At 42.6% G+C, this 18,294-nt stretch overlaps 1 protein-coding gene across 1 annotated transcript; it reads left to right on the forward strand.

The window, feature by feature from the left end:
- Window positions 1–1,801: 1,801 nt before the first annotated feature.
- Window positions 1,802–15,267, forward strand: LOC103292683 (membrane-spanning 4-domains subfamily A member 8-like; the record flags this gene model as incomplete). The annotated part of the gene is made up of 6 exons (XM_054725691.1): window positions 1,802–2,017; window positions 6,007–6,129; window positions 9,975–10,034; window positions 11,045–11,142; window positions 14,842–14,992; window positions 15,166–15,267. Coding segments are annotated over 6 exons (750 nt in total), but the record flags the coding sequence as incomplete, so codon positions are not given.
- Window positions 15,268–18,294: the final 3,027 nt, after the last annotated feature.

An 18,294-nucleotide genomic window follows, 5' to 3' on the forward strand; every position in this document is an offset into this window, starting at 1 on the left:
GGTGCTAAGGTGAACTTGGAATGAGGATGGAATGTAGGTGTGTGGTCAGGTATCTTCAGGACAGTTTCCATTCCTTATATGGTCTGACTCTTGGTGTCCAGCAAGCTTTTCCTGGTCTTTTGTTCTCCTATGGCAGGAAGCTTACGAATGACCATTAAGGATTGCATTGCCCTGCATTCCTAACAGAACTACTAGTACATGATGAAGGGTTCATGTTTCTCCCCTGGGGGCTTTGTTATTCTCTCTTACATGCAGCCATATACAGTGCCCCTGAGTGCCCAGTTCGTTTCTGTGTCTCCCTGTCCACCAAGCACAACCCTTTATTCTCCACAACAACACCATTAAACACTTATCCAATTGAACTGCATTTAATTGGTCACTTGGCATTCATAGGAAGTAAATGTGGGTGGGGAAACTGAGCTCTAGGCAGCTAGTGACATGCCCTGCCCCTAGGGCTTTGATTTAGATCTTCCTAAACATATTTCCCAACTGAACCCAGTGTGATTGCTCTTTTGGGAACATTGAACTCAGTGTGTTTTTTCTTTCCGGAGTAGTAGGTCGCCTACAACAAGCTCTGGGAAAGAGGACCAAGGGAGACTTAACCACTGGCAGAACAAAGTGAGTATACTTAATCTAATGGTTTCTATGGATAGCTCAGGGATGCTGATAAGGTTTTTCTGCCAATTGAGACTTACGATAACTGTGGGTGTGAGGATGAGCCCATGGCAGGGATTATTGTACTAGCTTTTGAGGGTCTGCTCCAAAAAAAAAAAAAAAAAAAGAGAAAGAAAAAAAATTCAGTCAGGTTAGGCACTTTGCTTTCAGCCTTGACAGACCCTGATCAGGGACCCCAGCCATGCCAGACTTCTGACCTACACAGACAGGAGCTAATAAATGAATTCTGTTTGAAGCTGCTAAATTTATAATTTCTAATACAACGTGCTTTCCTTTAAGAAAAATCTATGAAGACGTTGCAGCCAGAGAGACTGTTCAAAATCTCTGCTTCATAGGACCCTTAATTAGAAATAATGAAGCTTCTTTATCTTTAGTTACCTTCTCTATTAAATAAGAGTAGTACTATATTTATTATCTCCCCACAGAGTTATTATAAAAATTAGAGATCATGTGTATAAAGATCTGTGAGAGCAGCTTAGAAACAAACTACAGTGAAAGTGACATGATACCAAGTTACTTACCAGATACTCAGGGGTAACTGTTGTAATTATAACTAATAAATACTGTCACTGTTGTTTAGGAACTTAGGACATTATAGAGAGACATCCAGGGGTAAAGTATTTTAATAAATATATGTGTATCGGTTTACGGCATTGAGGAGAAAGGACAAGTAGTGTCTGAAGAATAGGAAAATAGATTAAAAATCCAACCTGATAAAATGCCTCAAAGAATGCACTCTCACAGATGGGAGATTCAGGTATGCACGGTAAGTCATTTTAGAATGTTCTACAGCTGAGAGTCCTACCAACATGGCCAATCACCAGAGGTGCCGACTTCTTGAGTATTTCTGAGGATGTACCATCTTGTCTTCAAATGTATTTGTTATGCTATGGAATTCTGTGAGGTTTATTTAGAAGTTGCTTCCCAATATGTTACTACAACTCACTTTAACTTTTTCTCTAAATTTCCCCTCTAACTGCTATCTAATATCTCTAAAACAATAAATCCCTAGGGGATTTAGATGCTCAAATGAGTTTAATGAAAGCAAAAGTCCTTTTTCAATGTAAACATTAATGCATATGTGAGGGATGATTCTACTGCATTTATATCTTAATATCATAAATTTAATATCATGACTTTAGCAGGCCCCTCGGCCAATTCTGTGTTTGTGATGGCACCCCACAACAGGTATCCTGTGATCCCGGGAAGCATGTCTCAAGTGCCTGTGTCTCCACTTAACCAATCCCAAGTCCAACAAATTTCTGGGAACCCGCCTAGTTTGGAGCCACGTCGGTCTATGCAACCTGCCCAGAGATCCTTTAAAGAAGCCAAAGTTTTAGGGGTAAGTGAAGTTTCACACTGTGTGCACTGGCCACATGGTTGGAGTCAGGGGTGGGAGGAGGTTCGGAAACACAGAATCTCCAAATCCAGCAGGTGGGGCTGGAGCTGACCCAGCCTTGCCAAACTCAGGTCTATTAAGAAGCTCGGCTCTCCAGCATCACCAGGGCCTCTGGGTGGGACCTTGTATTATCTCTCTTGGGCATTTTAGGAAAGAGAAAGAAAAGCAACAAAGAAGCAGTAAATTGGAATGTTGGTTGTGTTGCCAGAATCCATGTTGACCCATGTGGCCTCTGGAAGAAGTGGGTCCAGTGAGACAGAAGGTGGATTCTAAACCCAATGTGCTTGAATGGAATCTTTCTCCAATGGGAACAAAATAAGAGCTCACGATGATTTTTCCCCCAAAGGCTGTCCTGGATGAGACAAGGGAAAGCCCACTCATTACATGGGTAAATGAATGCATGCATGGACTCTGACTCAGGCTGTCCAGGCTCAAATCCTAGCTTCACCCCCATTTACTGCTCATATCAATGTTAATCAATACAATTTGTATGAAAGGCTTTCTGTATCTGCCAAATTTTAAAATACATAATAATTCCACTTCTGAGGCTTGTCTTATAGATATGTCTGTACACATAAGAAATATGACATGTATGAGGTTATTTATTGCAGCATGGTTTGTGATGGTGAAACTGGCTCAAATGATCCTCAGGTTCTTTTGCCTGCTGCTGTGAAGCCAAATACACAACACTATTGCTGATGGAAGGAAAGGGATTTATTTAGGTACTGACTACCTGAGAAGATAGCAGGCTCATGTCTTAGCAACCATCTTAATGTCTCAGGGTAGGCAAAATGTTTTTATAGAGGGATCGTGAGAGAAGGGAATTAAGGAATGCTGATGACATCAGTTTTACATTTAAGCTCTCAGTGGGTTTGATGCTCTCTTTCATGTCTGTCAGCAGACATATCTCGTATTTTTTTCTCTTTGTGGGTTTTATTTCTGGGGATATGATATTGCAGGCCTGGCCAGCCATTAGCATGTATTACACAATTATGGTAGAGGCCAGTGAAAAGGGGAGTTGGAACTGCTTCTGCCTGTGTAATATGCTTAAATATGAAATTATTAATATTTTAGACTATAAGTTTTATTAGCATATTCTTTCAATCTTTGATTAGTTAGTCAATTAGACATGAGGTTTTTTTTTATATCCTATATCCTATACCCTGTTATAATAGGAAAAGATTGGGGATAACCAAAATATTTATCAATATAATACTGGTTAAATCAATGTATTATATGTCTGAAGAATGAAATGTGATGGAGCTATAAAAAGGATATGCTCTTTGCCCTGCCAGTGTGGCTCAGTTGGTTGACCATCAACCCATGTACTCAGTGGTCGCCAGCTCTATTCCCAGTCAGGGCACATGCCCAGTGGCAGACTCCATCTCTAGTAGGAGGCAACTGATCAATATTTCTTTCTCATCAGTATTTCTCTCTCTATCTCTCCCTCTCCCTTCCTCCTTCTCTAAAATCAATGATAACATATTTTAAATACAATATGTATATATATTATATTTAATAAAAATAAAGTTCTTTAGCTCCTTTTATAATGATATGGACATACTCCCAAGCTATATCATTAATGAAAAAAAAAATAATTGGGGGCAGACGTTTTAAATGATTTTCTAACATTTGTGTAAATTTAGTGAAATAATATATTTGTATTCTTTGTTATGTTTGTACTATATACACCTATTTATCATTTGGGCAGGAATATATATTAGTTTCTTAGAGCTGCCATAACAAAGTACTACCAATCAGGTGGCTTAGAACACAAGAAATTTACTGTCTCAGTTCATAAGTTTGTAATCAAGGTATCCATGGGGCCATGCTCTTTTTGAAGGCTCTAGGGGTGAGTCTTTTCCAGGCCAGTCTCCTAGCTTCCAGTAAGTCCTTGGATTGTGGCAGCAAAACTACCATCTCGGCATTCTCCTGGGTGTGCATGTTTCTCTTCACATGGCATTCCTTTGAAAGGATAGCAGTCATGTAGGGGCCACCCTATTCCATTATACCTCATATTATCTAATTGCATCTGCAGCAACCCTATTTCCAAATGAGATCCCATTCAAAGTCACTGGAGGTTTAAACTTTAAGCCTATCTAATAAAAGAGCAATATGCAAATTGACCATACCTACGCTACACCAACAAGCCACACCCACCAGCCAATCAGGAGCAAGTATGCAAATTAACCCAACCAAGATGGCTGCAGCCATGGAGCGAACAGGAGGCTTGGGTTTCCCTGACAATGGAGGAAGCCAAGCTTCCTGCACACTCTGGCGAGCCCAGGCCTCCACTCAAGGGTACAAAGTTTCAATTATAGAAGATAAATAAATCCCAGATCCCAGGGCCTCTGCTTAGGTCGCTGGGGGGCGTGGCCAGCCTGCAAAACACCACAGGCCCCTCGCCCAGGCCGCCCCATGCCCAAAGAGAACCCCCACCCTGATCCAGGACACCCTTCAGGGCAAACCAACTGGCCCCCACCCGTGCACCAGGCCTCTATCCTATCTAATCCTATCTAATAAAAGAGTAATATGCAAATTACTGTCACTCTAACACACAAGATGGCTGCCCCCATGTGGATACAAGATGGCCGCCACAAGATGGCCAGCAGGGAAGGGCAGTTGTGAGTGATCAGGCCAGCAGGGGAGGACAGTTGGTTGGGACCAGGCCTGCAAGGGAGGGAAGATGGGGGCAATCAAGCCTGCAGGGGAGGGCAGTTAGGGGTGACCAGGCTGGCAGAGGAGGGAAGTTGGGGGTAACCAGGCCTGCGGGGAAGGGCAGTTGGGGGGCACCCAGGCCTGTAGGGGAGAGCAGTTGGGGGGGACCAGGCCTGCAGGGGAGGGCAGTTAGGGGCGACCAGGCTGGCAGGGGAGGGCAGTTAGGCATCAATCAGGCTGGCAGGGGAGTGGTTAGGGGGTGATCAGGCTGGCAGGCAGAAGCAGTTAGGGGCAATCAGGAAGGCAGGCAGGTGAGCAGTTGGGAGCCTGCAGTCCTGGATTGTGAGAGGGATGTCTGGCTGCCCATTTAGGCCCAATCCTACTGAGAGGATTGGGCCTAAATGGGCCGTTGGACATCCCTCGAGGGGTCCCAGATTGGAGAGGGTGCAGGCTGGGCTGAGGGACATCCCCACACACACACACACGAATTTTGTGCACCAGGCCTCTAGTATATTAATATGAGCCCTGGCCAGAGTTACTCAGTGGTTAGAGCATAGGCACGTACACCAAAGGCTTGCAGGTTTAATTCACAGGCAAGGGAAGGTATCTGGGTTGCAGGTTCAGTACCCAGCTGGGAGACAGGCAATTGATGTGTCTCTCTCATATCAGTATTTCTCTCTCGCTGTCTTCCATCATCCCTCCATTTCATTCTAAAAATCAATGAAAAAAATATCCTCAGATGAAGATTAACAAACAGATATATAAATTTAATGAAAGAAGACACAATTCAATCTAAAATAATATTTCAAAGAAATAAAAGATGAACACAAATACTTATCTACAAAGATGTTTATTGCAGTGTTGTATATAATATGGAAACATATTATACCTGCCCAATATCTTTTGTCTTAATCCTCCACAGATCATCCATATAATGGAATGTAGGAAGACCTTAAAAAGCATATATTTAAAGAATACTTAATGCCATAGGGACGTTTTCATAATGAAATATTAAGTTAAATATGCAGAGCCTTTTTGTATTATCAGTGTATATATTTTAAAAAATAATGGAACGTTATGCACCAAAATATAAGTGGTTGTTTTCTTTGAGTGGGGAGTAATTATGGGAAGTATTGTTTCGTTAGTACATTTTAAATCTGACTTTATTGATCAAGAGAACAAAATGTTTATTAAAATAAAAAGGAGGCCCAAGAGTGCAGGGGTTAAAATCCGGCCTCAGAAACAAAGGTCTCTGCTTTTGGCTCCCCTGACAGGCCATCCAGATCCTGATCGGCCTGATACACATTGGCCTGGGCATCATCATGGGGACCATCATGCCTGGGCCCTACACCGCTGTCTCATTCTACGGAGGCTATCCCTTCTGGGGAGGCATCTTGGTAAGTAATGTCAGTCGCCCTGCAAGTGAGTTCCAGAAGTGCCAACACACTGGCAAGTTGTGTACTTTGCTGCATAAGTTTTTTAGCCAAGAGAGCACGTGGGCTGTGAACCCAGCTCAGGCCTTGTTCACCAAGAACTTTAGTCCATGTGGGAAGCCAGAGCAAATACCACAGACTTGGTGGCCAAACAACAGACATTTATCATCTCATAGTTCTGGATGCTGGAAGTCCAAGGTCAAGGTGTGGAAAGGGTTGTTTCTCCTGAGGCCTCTCTCTTTGGAGTGTAGATGGCTGTCTTCTTCCCTGTGTCGTCACATGGTTTTCCCTCTCTGTGTTTCTGTGTTCATATCTCTTCTTATTAGAACACCACTCACATTGTTTTAGGGCCCACCCATATGACCTCATTTAACTTTAATCATCTTCTTTATTAATTTTTTTAAATAAATTTTATTGGGATGGCATTGGTCAACATGAACATATAGGTTTCATGTGTGAATTTATAAGTTATAAAATCTGTATATAGCCTCATGTGCCCACCACCCAAAGTCAAATCTTCTCCTGTCACCTCATATTAGGACCTCCTTTCCCCCCACTCCCCTTCCTCTGGCAACCATGACACTACTGTTTTTGTTCATAAGTTTCAGTTTTATATCCCACATATGAGTGAAATAATATGGTTTTTAGCTTTCTCTGCCTGGCTTATTTTACTTAGCATAATGTTCTCAAGGTCCATCTATGTTCTTGTAAATGACTCTATTTCATCCTTTCTTATGGCTGAGTGTTAATCGCCTTCTTAAAGACCCTATCTTCAAATACAGATGCTCTTCAACTGATGATAGGGCTACATCCCCAAAAACCCATCATAAATTGAAAATATCTTGAGTCAAAAATGCATTAAGTACTACACTGTAGAGAATGTGTTGTTTAGGCTCGTGATTGCGTGGCTGACAGGGAGCTGAGGCTGACTGCTTCTGTCCAGCATCACCAGAGAGTATCTTACCACATATAACTCACCCAGGAAAAGATCAAACCTCAAATCCAAAGAACAGTTTCTGCTGAATGCATATCATTTGCACACCATTGCAAAGTAAAAAAAAAATCATAAGGCAAACTATAGTGAGTCTGGAAACGTCTATACAGTCACATTTGGAGGTCCTAGGGGTTTAGACTTCAAAAGATGGATTATGAGGAGACAAAATTCAGTTCATATACCAAGTGACAGCCCTGTAAAGTGCCGTTGCCCCAAAGCAGGCAGCTTCCTAATTAGCCCACCTCAGAGGGTAGGAAACCTTTTCCTAGTTCATCAGCCCAGTGCTCAAGTGTTGTTGGACTCAGGCTCAGAGCTGGTGCTCCAGGAGAAAAATGCTTCCCCCAGGAGTTAAGAATGGCTGCCCAGCCACAGAACAGACATTAAGCAGTGGGAACTCAACCCGGAGTCCTTTGATGGGTTCAGAGTCAACCTTGTTGCAAAATATTTGGTATATTAGATGTTTTTTATTTATTTTTTTTTCTGGAAAAGCCCACAGTTTTTATCACATTTTCAGGGTGATCTGGAACCTCTTAAAAGGTTAAGAACCAGAGGTCCTTTCTCTTTCCAATGTATTGCCTTTATGATTGTTTTCCACTCTTCTTAGTGTCTTCCCTCTTCCACAGGCGCGCGCGTGCACGCACACACACACACACACACACACACACACAATCCAATCCAGGGGTCCTCAAACTTTTTAAACAGGGGGCCAGTTCACTGTCCCTCAGACCGTTGGAGGGCCGGACTACAGTTTATAAAAAACTATGAACAAATTCCTATGCACACTGCACATATCTTATTTTGAAGTAAAAAAACAAAACGGCAAAAATACCCGCATGTGGCCCGCAGGCCAAAATACCCGCATGTGGCCCACAGGCCAAAATACCCGCATGTGGCCCACAGGCCAAAATACCCGCATGTGGCCCGCAGGCCGTAGTTTGAGGACGCCTGATCCAATCCCTCTCCCACCAACCATGTTCCTCTCTTCTAAATGCCAAAACACAGTTTTTCTCTCTAATCACTTATCTGTGACCCAAGGCAACTTTTCTCACAAATAGCAAAACTCCAGAGTAACCTGGACATCAGCCAAGTCACCATACACTGAGCTTTAAATAAAAATAGCCTAGAGTCATCCACCATCCTCATACACACACACACACAGCCTCTGCAAATGGCAGGGCTTAGATTCTTGGGAGCATCTTTGTCCAAGTACCTGCTCTCTCTTGTTCCCATTTGTGTCTCATCTTCTGAGGCTGAAGTGGTCTCTCTGTTCAGCACAGACCCAGACTTGGAACTTAGTCAACCACAGACACCTGTGTGTATAACAGACTTCTGTGGAGTTTGGGGAAATGGAGAAAACTAACACCACAGCCACAAAACAGTTCCTATTGAGTGTTAGATTCTCTGAAGACATCTCAAAGGCCTTGCTGGCCATCTCCCCTTCCACCAGGCTGCTCAGGTCCCATCACCCTTATGACACCACCCTCCCTTTTTCCTACAGGACACTTTTGATCTTTGTTGCCTTCTTGACTCCAGGACTATCTATTTCCTAAAGATCATTAAAGTCCTCCTCCAAACCAAAGGCCCTCTCCTTAGACATCTCAAAAGGACCAGCAGGGACATCAGAAGTCCAGCCTTCTGTTTCTTTCCTTCCCCAACAAGTCTGTATAAAAAGAAGGACATAATGGTTCACATTTATTTTTCCATTTATAGGAAACATGGCATTCCTCTTAGAAGGCACAGGTGGCTAGAATAAGTTTTCATTGTGAATATCAGTTTCCATTCCCTGAAGTAGAATGAGTACAGGATGAGGGTTAAGAACATGATATCTGGGGTCAACTACCTGGATTTGATTCCCAGATATACTATTTGCTAGATGGTCTTGGGTGTGTTAACCAAATCTCTAAGCCTCAGTCCACCCCTTTATAAAATAGGAATAATAATGGTGCTTCATGGGCCATCATGGAGTTAAGTAAGGCAAAGTTAAAAGCAGTTCAGGTAGGACTGAGCAAAGCTTCCATTAAATCATATCTGATGCCCTCTCTAACCCTCACTGACAACAGAGAATTCCATCAGCCACTATGCCTGCAGAACATCAGTGTTGAAATAAATCCAAACATTCTACCCTGTAGCCCTCATAGCTGATGTACTGCATTGCAGAGATGCAACATTCTTTGGAGTAACTAAAAGATACATTGGGTTGATATCTCAGCAGTGAAAATGTGTTAACCCCTTCCTCCTTCCCTCCAGAGCCCTTGTGCCTGAGTGAATCGTTTTGGGTGGCCAACAAGATGTGCCTGTGGGAAAAGAAAAGGCAAGAAAAGAAGTAATTGCATTGAGTATCTACAATGTATAGGATCTACCATGGGCAAGATATACCAAATGCTAGAAGCAAGGGACAAATTATCTCATGATAATAACACTTAGGAAGACATACAGTTTTCCTCATTTTTTGAAGAGGAAATATACACTAAGAAAAAATTAATAACTTACACAAGATCAAATGAGTTTCAAGTTAGAGTTTAAAAACTGGTATACTGGATTCTAAAATATATATTTATCCCTAGTCACTGCCCTGTCATGTGGCACAAAATAGGCCTTCCTTCCTTCCTTCCTTCCTTCCTTCCTTCCTTCCTTCCTTCCTTCCTTCCTTCCTTCCTTTATTAATTAATTAATTTATTTTCCCCAAGTTGAGTAGGAGATCCCAGCAGAGGATCCTAGCATGTTTGAGAGAATATGTGTGTGATCAGAAGCTTGGAGCCTGAAGGTGAGGCCCTGACCACTGACCTTTTTCTAAACTCCCTCTCTTCTGTGCCAGTTCATCATTTCAGGATCCCTCTCAGTGGCATCAGAACAGCTACCAAGATCTTCTTGCCTGGTAAGTCACATCCTGAGACAGGCTCTCTGAACCGTGGACCCTTAGGAGAGACACACAACGCGGGAAAGAAGCTCACACACAATGCCTCCTTCATCCTTGCACCTACTTATAAGCAGACACAGGGCACTGTCATGCATATTCACTCATACTCACTTACAAGACCACATGAACCTAGACAGAGTCACAAATGGGGAAAAACTCCAGAAGATTCGGTGGAAGGAAGGGCAGCTTCAGGGTATGGAGAGACAGAATAATTTTCCTGAGAGGATCTTACAAGAGGCAAAAAATTACCAGGGGTGCAGGACTCCCCTCCAGCAGAGCAGGCACTGACTGCCTGCAGCACACAGAGCCCAGTGCCAGACATTTCTACAGGGAAGCTGCTCAAGCAGCAGCTTCCCAAAGGAATCCTTTCAAACAAGTTCTATGAATTGACGTGGGAAAAGCTTGCTGGCCCCAACTATTGGACCAAGAGAGTACCTTTGTTTCCCCAGGATGGCCCGGTCCCACACCAGATGAGATCTATTTAAAAACTCCACAGGGAAGATCAATTCTGGGCATGCCTTTCTGCACATGGACCAGAATCATGGAGCATCAGAGTTGGTCCCATCCCAAAACACTTTGGTTGAGTCTTCTAGCCATGTCCTGTGGGATAAATGAGTCCAGTGATTCCTAAACATTATTCTTGGGGATACTTGTCCCATGAGATACTTTATGAAGATGGTTAAATAACTTGGGAGGGATCTCTATTTAGTAGTCTCCTCTCCAGGGGATCCATATTCCTTGTTAAAGGCTCTGAGAAGTCCTGCACAAAAGACCTAACTTTGTGTAACCCAGGTGTTTTCAAAGTTAATTTACCACCAAGCCTACTGTATTTTGCACAAGACATCTCTTTACTTGCCTCGCATCTAGGGTTCCAGGAATTCAAATTATGAAGCACTTGTTGAAACTCTGCTCATCTCAGCTACAATTGTTTTCCTCTCTCATACTGACCTTCTCTGTACCTTCTTCAGCTGAAAAGTAGCATGGGCTTGAGTATCGCCAGTGCAATCTGCTCTATGGTTGGAATCCTGCTCCTCATCACAGATATGGTTATCAACTCCCTATATAGGTACACGGACCCCTATCATTATATTGGTGTGGTAAGTATCCCTCTTGACTAATTCTCCTGTGGGTTCCAATGTAGCTATCTTTAGGAAATCATTGGAAAAGGCCTGACTCCACCAGGCTTCTTTACCAAGCACCAAAGAAAACAAAGCTCTCTAAATCAGAACAGAGTTTCAAGTCCCTTACCTGTAGCTTTACTGCTGTTACTCTAAGCAAGTGACTTTTCTTAATCTTGTTTCCATCTTTATAAAAGAGTACCTACCTTTTGACATTGTTGGGAGAATTAAATGCAGTTATACAGAAAATACATCAGTACCCACCAATCTCCTCATCTTCCTGCCCATTACTGTGGAGAAAAGGGTCAGCAAAGGTGTTTAAAAAAAGGATATAGTGTGAACATTTAAGGTTTTGCTGGCCATCTGGTCTCTATTGCAAGTACTCAATCCAGTGTGAAAGCAGCCATAGAAATGAATAGGTGAATGAGCCACCAATGCTATAGACCCATTCTGTCAAATAGAAATCTAATGTAAGCCACATGTGTGATTTTACATTTTCTAGTCTCTGTATTACAAAGAGTGAAAAAAAAAATGAAATTAATTTCCGCAATACATTTATTTAACCCAATAAATACAAAACATCATTTCAAGGTGTAACCTATATAAAAAAGTTATTAATTCAATATTTTGCATTTTAGGTGCCACGTCTTAGAAATCCAGTGTGTATTTTGCATTTGCAACACATCTCAAGTCCTCAGGGGACACTTGGCTAACATCTGAAAATTCAGCTATAGATGAGTCCCATGTAAACTCAGTATCTCCCTCTACACAGCAGCCCAGCCCTCTCTGCTCACTCAAACACACTTCTGTTTCTTTCATCTTCGATAACACACTAACCTTCTCTTGGTTATTTCAGCTACCACTCCATTTCTCTGGCTCTCTCTGCAGAAAATTCCTTAAAAGAATTGTCTGCCTCACTGTCTCCAATTCTCTCCTCTCATAATCTCTCTTTAACCCATGCTAGCCATACTTCTAGCCTCAGTTCTCCAAAAAACTCCTCTACTCAAGCGCCCAATCATTCCTCCTCTTTGGTGGACTTCCCGTTGGCTTCCAGGCCCTGCAGCTGTTGTTTCTGCACCCACACTGGTTGCTCTCTTCTCTGACCCTTTTGCTGGTTCTTGTCTTTCCCCCAACTTCTCACACTCAGTCCTCAATCTTCTTCTGTTTCTCTCTATACTCTGCCTTAGCAATCTCATGCAGTCTGGTGACTTGAAACACTTTCCTTATGACATTGACTCCAAATGCCTACGTTCCGGCAAAACATCTCTCACAAACTCCTGTCTAGTATCCAGTTGTCCCCTTACCATCTAATATTTGGATGTTAACATATCCAAATCTCCTATCCATATTTTACTTCCCAAACTTTCTCTCAGGTTGCCGTTTCCAGGTTGATGGCAACTGCATCCTTCCAGTCACTCACGACAAACCCTGGTGAAATCATTCACTCACTCTGCCCCCCCACCCCCACCCCCGGCAACCTCCGAGCCAACGCCTCAGGGAATCCTGTTGAATTCACCTTTAAAATGCATCCAGAATCCAGCCATTTTCACCAGTTTCTCAGTCACCACACTGGCTGGAGCCACCACCATCCGACTTCGAATCTCAGTTCTGCCAATGTCTGATCTCTTTCATCCCGTGCACCCACACACCTCTGGCTTCAGTCCAGAAGGAGGAGGGCTGGACTTCAACATAGCTTACCAAAAGATGAGCCAAGGGATGGGGTGCTTCAAGGTCCCAACAAGCATGAATTAATACTCACCAAATAGTAACTATCTAAACTGCTTAAGGAACCCTTCTCCTTCATAGAAGGGTATATTTATTGATTTATTTTTCAATTACAGTTGACAAACAATACTATTAGTTTCAGGTATATGGTGTAATGATTAGATACACATATTTTATGAGGTAATACATTCCCTATACTGTACTTTAATTTACCTCCCTGTGACTGTTTTTATAACTCCCTATTTGTTGTTCTTAATACCCTTCACCTTTTTTATCTATCTTCCCAACTCTCCTCCCATTAGAAAGCTTTATTTATAAAAGAACTAGAGGCCTGGTGCACAAATTCATGCACCAGTGGAGTCCCTCGGCCTGGCCAGTGATCACGCTGATAGGGGCCATTTCACCAGGTCCTGATTGGGGCCGTGGGGGCCGACTGGCTGGGGAGGGGCATTGGGAGGGCTCTAGGGTATATCCAGCCCTCTTGCCCACTCCCAATCAGCTGGACCCCAGCTGCAATCTAACCTACTGGTCGGAGTGTCTGCCCCCTGGTGATCAGTGTGTGTCGTAGCGACTGGTCAAGCGATCAACCGATCCATCGGATACTTAGCATATTATGCTTTTATTATATAGGATGTTGTTGTTAAAAACATTTGAAAAATACCAGCATCATTTGTAAAGGCCCCTTCTCCCTAAGCTTCTGTGATTCTGTTACTCAGACATCACCATCCTGCTGTTCCCCTTGCCTAAACACATGTCCAAACCCACATCATTGGATCTTCAACTGAGAATGAAACTTTCTCTCCTCAGTGCCCTGAGACTATTATTGGCTTTTTTATAGCTCTTACCATGTCTGATTTAAATTATAATTTAATACATCTGTATCTGCCTCCCTCACTAGATTGTGCCTCTCAAGATGCTTTCTTAGCCTTCCATAGCAAACAGATGTTTAATAAGTACTTGATAAATCAAGAGGGGAGAGAAGGAAAGTGCTGAGGAGAGGTCTCTCCATGAGAGAGGATTCTCTGAGCAGCCAGCTATCACCAAAGCCATTTAAAAAATTATGATTGACCAACATTGGTTTGATACCTATCATATGCCATGCACTTTCACTTTCATATGTATTCTCTCCTGTAATGCAATCCAAATGTTATTGTGGTCATTCATCTCTTGTCTTTTTATAACTGAAGTGGATTCTATCCAAACTCTCTCCCCAGATACAGTGGGAGATCCCATGTTCCTGAGCATTGTTGTAGAACAGCAAGGGAAAGACTTAGATGTCTCCTGATGCTCACATGAAATCAACTACCGCTGAATTAGTTCCATTGGGGATCCTTTTACTGACCATTTTTCTTAAGTTAAAGACAGTCCCAATTATTTCTCTCCACAAAATGCCACAGTCACAAGCCAGGAAGCTTGTTTTAGTAGCTGACTTTCTCTAAAGGTTCGGAGAGGTGGTGGAGGTAACTACTGATGCCTGGAGCTTAGACATCCCTGCTTTGTCTTAATTTCTCACAAGATACCTTTCTTTGTAGACTCCACCTTCCCTTCATGTTGTTGAGTCCTGTCTTTCTCCTCTACCCATCTCCCTTTGCTCTCTCTGAGGACTGTCCATACTCCCAAATTTCTCTTCGCTTCCTACACAGAACAGTTTCACTGTCTCACTCCAGACCCCATCCTTAGGTTTCGTGCCCTGTACCCGAAATAAGTCATCAAGGTGTTTCCCTAAACAATGACTATTCTTTTCCTTAGAAGAACACGGGTCGTAAGTGTTAAAATAATTCTTTTACAAACACACGTGACCCTCACAAAACCTGGTGAGATCTTTTCTCCATGAGGCTGAGATGAGGTTAGAGGACTTCCTCAAAGCCCTAGCCATGGTCTATTGCAGAGCCATGCTTTGAGCCAGACCTCACATTCCCCAGGCAACACTCATCACCTCCGTGTTCCTCCTTGTTCCAGGCCTTTGGAGTAGCTACTTCTGCCATGCTGTTCATCTTTAGCCTCCTGGAGTTCTGCATTGCCTGCACGTCTGCCCACTTTGGCTGCAAACTCGTCTGCTATTCACATAACAACGTGAGTGTGTAGGATTCTCAGTGGGTGGAAAGATGCTCTAAAGAGTGTGAGGACTAGAGAGGTTTTCAAGCTTCCCCTTCTTTCCCAGGCACTTGGGGAATCCCAGAATGTCTAAAGGCCTTTGTGCAATTGTGGTTCTGACTAACGCACCTCCTTGTACCTGTCTTTTTCAGGGCACTGTGGTCTTCCAAACCGTCTATGTGACACACCCAGTGGCCAATCCTGAACCAGTGAACTCTCCACCATCTTATTCCAGTGAGGAGCAGGACTCCTAATAAGTCAATGGTTCTAGAAGCATCTTTCACTGGAACTAAAAGAAGAACTCCCCTTTCTGGTCTTCTGAAACTCAGCTTCTTCCTTCTCTGACAAACTAAGGAAAATTTCTCTCCAACTCTTGGCACCCTGTACCTCATTCACTTCAGTTTAGTTAATCATGCTGTTCCTCCATTTAAAAGGAGACAGGACTTTAAAGTGGATTTTAGCCAAGAAGTCCTCCCTAGGACATCCACCTGTGGGATGTCTAGTGCACATACTCATGTGCTTTCCTGTGTGAGCTTATGTGTTAGTGAAACAAATGTCTAGATAACCCAAGCTTCATTCTCTCAATCTTTCACTTACTGAATAAAAGTACACTGAGCATTTGATATGTTGTTCAAAACTCAATTAATGGCAGGATGAGGGTGAATATGGTGAATTTGCAAAGTCCTTGACTTCAAGGAACTTCTGCCTCACAAGAGAAGAACATGCAAGCAATTTTCTTTAACATAGGCAGAATGTGGGGATAGTACAGAGAGATCAGAGAGGGAAATGATTTATTCTGACAGTGACGGGTGAAGCAGAGAACAAGCCTGGTTGAGGAATCAGCATTTGTTGGGGCATTAAAAGAGAGTGTGTGGTTTTTATGTTGTTTTTTAGTGCAATAATATGTGCCGTGCCAGCACAGCCAAGGGTTCGGCGAGCCTGAGGGAGGGCCAGCGAAGGAGGAAGAAAAGACAGACAAAGAGAATAAGCTGGGTCTAGGTGGATCTTCTGTGTGTGACTGAGACCACAGAACAGATCCAGATTGTAAACTGATGCTTTATTTTATAGTCAGAGGTAAACAAGGTAATTTACAATGTTCTTGTAAGTTTCACTTGTTTTGGCAGCACTTGCTGCACCTCCCACAGCCCATTAGCTACCCAGGAAAGATCTAGGGAGCAGTCACAAGATCAAGCTTAATTATGCTAAGAGGGCTGTGCCCTCTAAGCTGGGACTTGTTTGTGGCTTTGCCAGCAGGTCAGTCCAAGGCTTAACCCTATAACCGCTCCCTACAATAATATACCATTATTTTGAGAAGACCATCGGAGAGAATCATCCACTGAAATTATTATGCTTTTTATATGCTGTTGCCACTGATGCAATAGTACTCAAGAACATGTCTTAAGATATCTTCCGAAGTTATGAGGCAATTATATCTTTATTTAACAAAGGATCAGAACTCATTCAAAGAAGTTATGTATATAACTTGTAGATGTCTGCTCTTTCAACTTAAATATTGTTACCCATGATGACCAATTGGCTCCCTAAAGGTTACGTGCCCACAGATTATAGAAATAATCTGTAAAGGCCTACATTGTGTTTTCTAGAACTTAGTGGGTTTTAGGAAATGATAGACAACAAAAAAATGTTAGTCGGAGCATGTACTGTTCTGATTTAGACCAGCCCTCCACCTATCTGTTTTGTAAGCTGAGTCCAATGTTAGTACACTGAGCTCCCCATCATGGGCTGACTTGTTTGGACCAGTTTTGGAAGGCTGGATGGTCAGAGTGAGTCTGGCCCTCTCTCCTTCTTCTTTGTTGTTGCCTCTCACTGCCCCATCCGATTTGACATCTCACTCCACAGATCTCCAGTCCTCCAAATTGATCCTACACTCTCTTCTCAGAGCCTCCTTCCTGACTTATCTGACCTCTGAGTTAACATAAATACTCCAGATGTGTCTCACCTCCTACATGTGCATCATCTCAGAGAAAGCATCTTCTAACACACCTGGTGCTTCTCCAGAGATGGATACCTTCCACCTTCCCTGCTGAAATCACCATGGGGCTAGTTTGAAGAGTCTCTTTTTTATCCTACTACCTACTTTATTAGTTCTGTGTGCTAGGCCCATCATCCAAGAGGGTTCCTTCCCCAACCTGGAGTGATAGTTCACTGTCTCCAGCAGGTAATAAAATTGCATACTTGTCCTGCACTGTCCCACAAGCCATCTGTCTGCACACCTCCATTCACTCCCATATTCTTCAGATCAATGACACATAAAAGCTGGAAGAGACCTTGGAGACCTATGGATCAATGGAAATGCAGTTTCCATCAATGGAGGGCAGAAATTTCCCAGGGTTATCAAGCCACTTTTATGACCATTTCATTTTGCAGTACATTCTGATACCTCATTGCTTTTTGAAGGTGATGGTACCCAAGATTATTAAGATCATCATGTGAACATATGTCTCAACCTATGGTGGGATCTCTCTTGGTGCATACATTTTCTGGAATATTTTTCACTTTCCCTTCCTATGTCATAACAAAGGGGATTGATATTATATTTGCCTTGGTTAATTATGAAAATACTCATTTTCTCTACTTCCACATTCTGTACTTTGCCTTGATGTGACTATACAGATTAATATTTTATTCTTCTTTCTCCTATATTAGATTAATAAGTCTACTCCTTTATAACTTAATTTTGTTATTTATTACTTGCTAGTGTCCTGGTGCACAGATTCATGCACATAGAAAGGAAATTAATTAGAAGAAATATTTCTCTCTTCACCCTTTCTACTATAATAGAAGTGTCAACCAAATTCCCCGGTCAACAATGACAGATCGAAACACACGCATGCAATTGGCACCAGTGAGAGCTTTATATGTATTGCGCATGTGTGAGCCAACTTAACCTTTTATATATATAGAATAAACTTGCTTAATTAGACTTGCTTTCTGATTAAGCTAAACTTTTTCCAGCCCAGTGAAGCACCCCAACTTCTCTTTCAGGCAGTTGTCAGCAACATAGCAGTAAATATCAACACGAAGCATATTATTATTGTAGATCACACAGGGAGAACAAAGGGTAAAATATTTAACTGTAGCAGTGTTTGACTATATTCTGCTCAGCAAGAAAACCTGAAATCATTTATTGGGAGCCCTATGTTAACTTGCATGATTAGGATTCCAAGTTCTTCCTTTAAATAAAAATAGCCATAGATGTCATGTTTGCCTCCATTTGGGGCAGGGTGGGTGTGGGGACCCTATCTATAGTGTGTTGGATG

Source organism: Eptesicus fuscus, chromosome 13 (assembly GCF_027574615.1).
Source record: "Eptesicus fuscus isolate TK198812 chromosome 13, DD_ASM_mEF_20220401, whole genome shotgun sequence".
NCBI classification, from domain to species: Eukaryota; Metazoa; Chordata; class Mammalia; order Chiroptera; family Vespertilionidae; genus Eptesicus; species Eptesicus fuscus.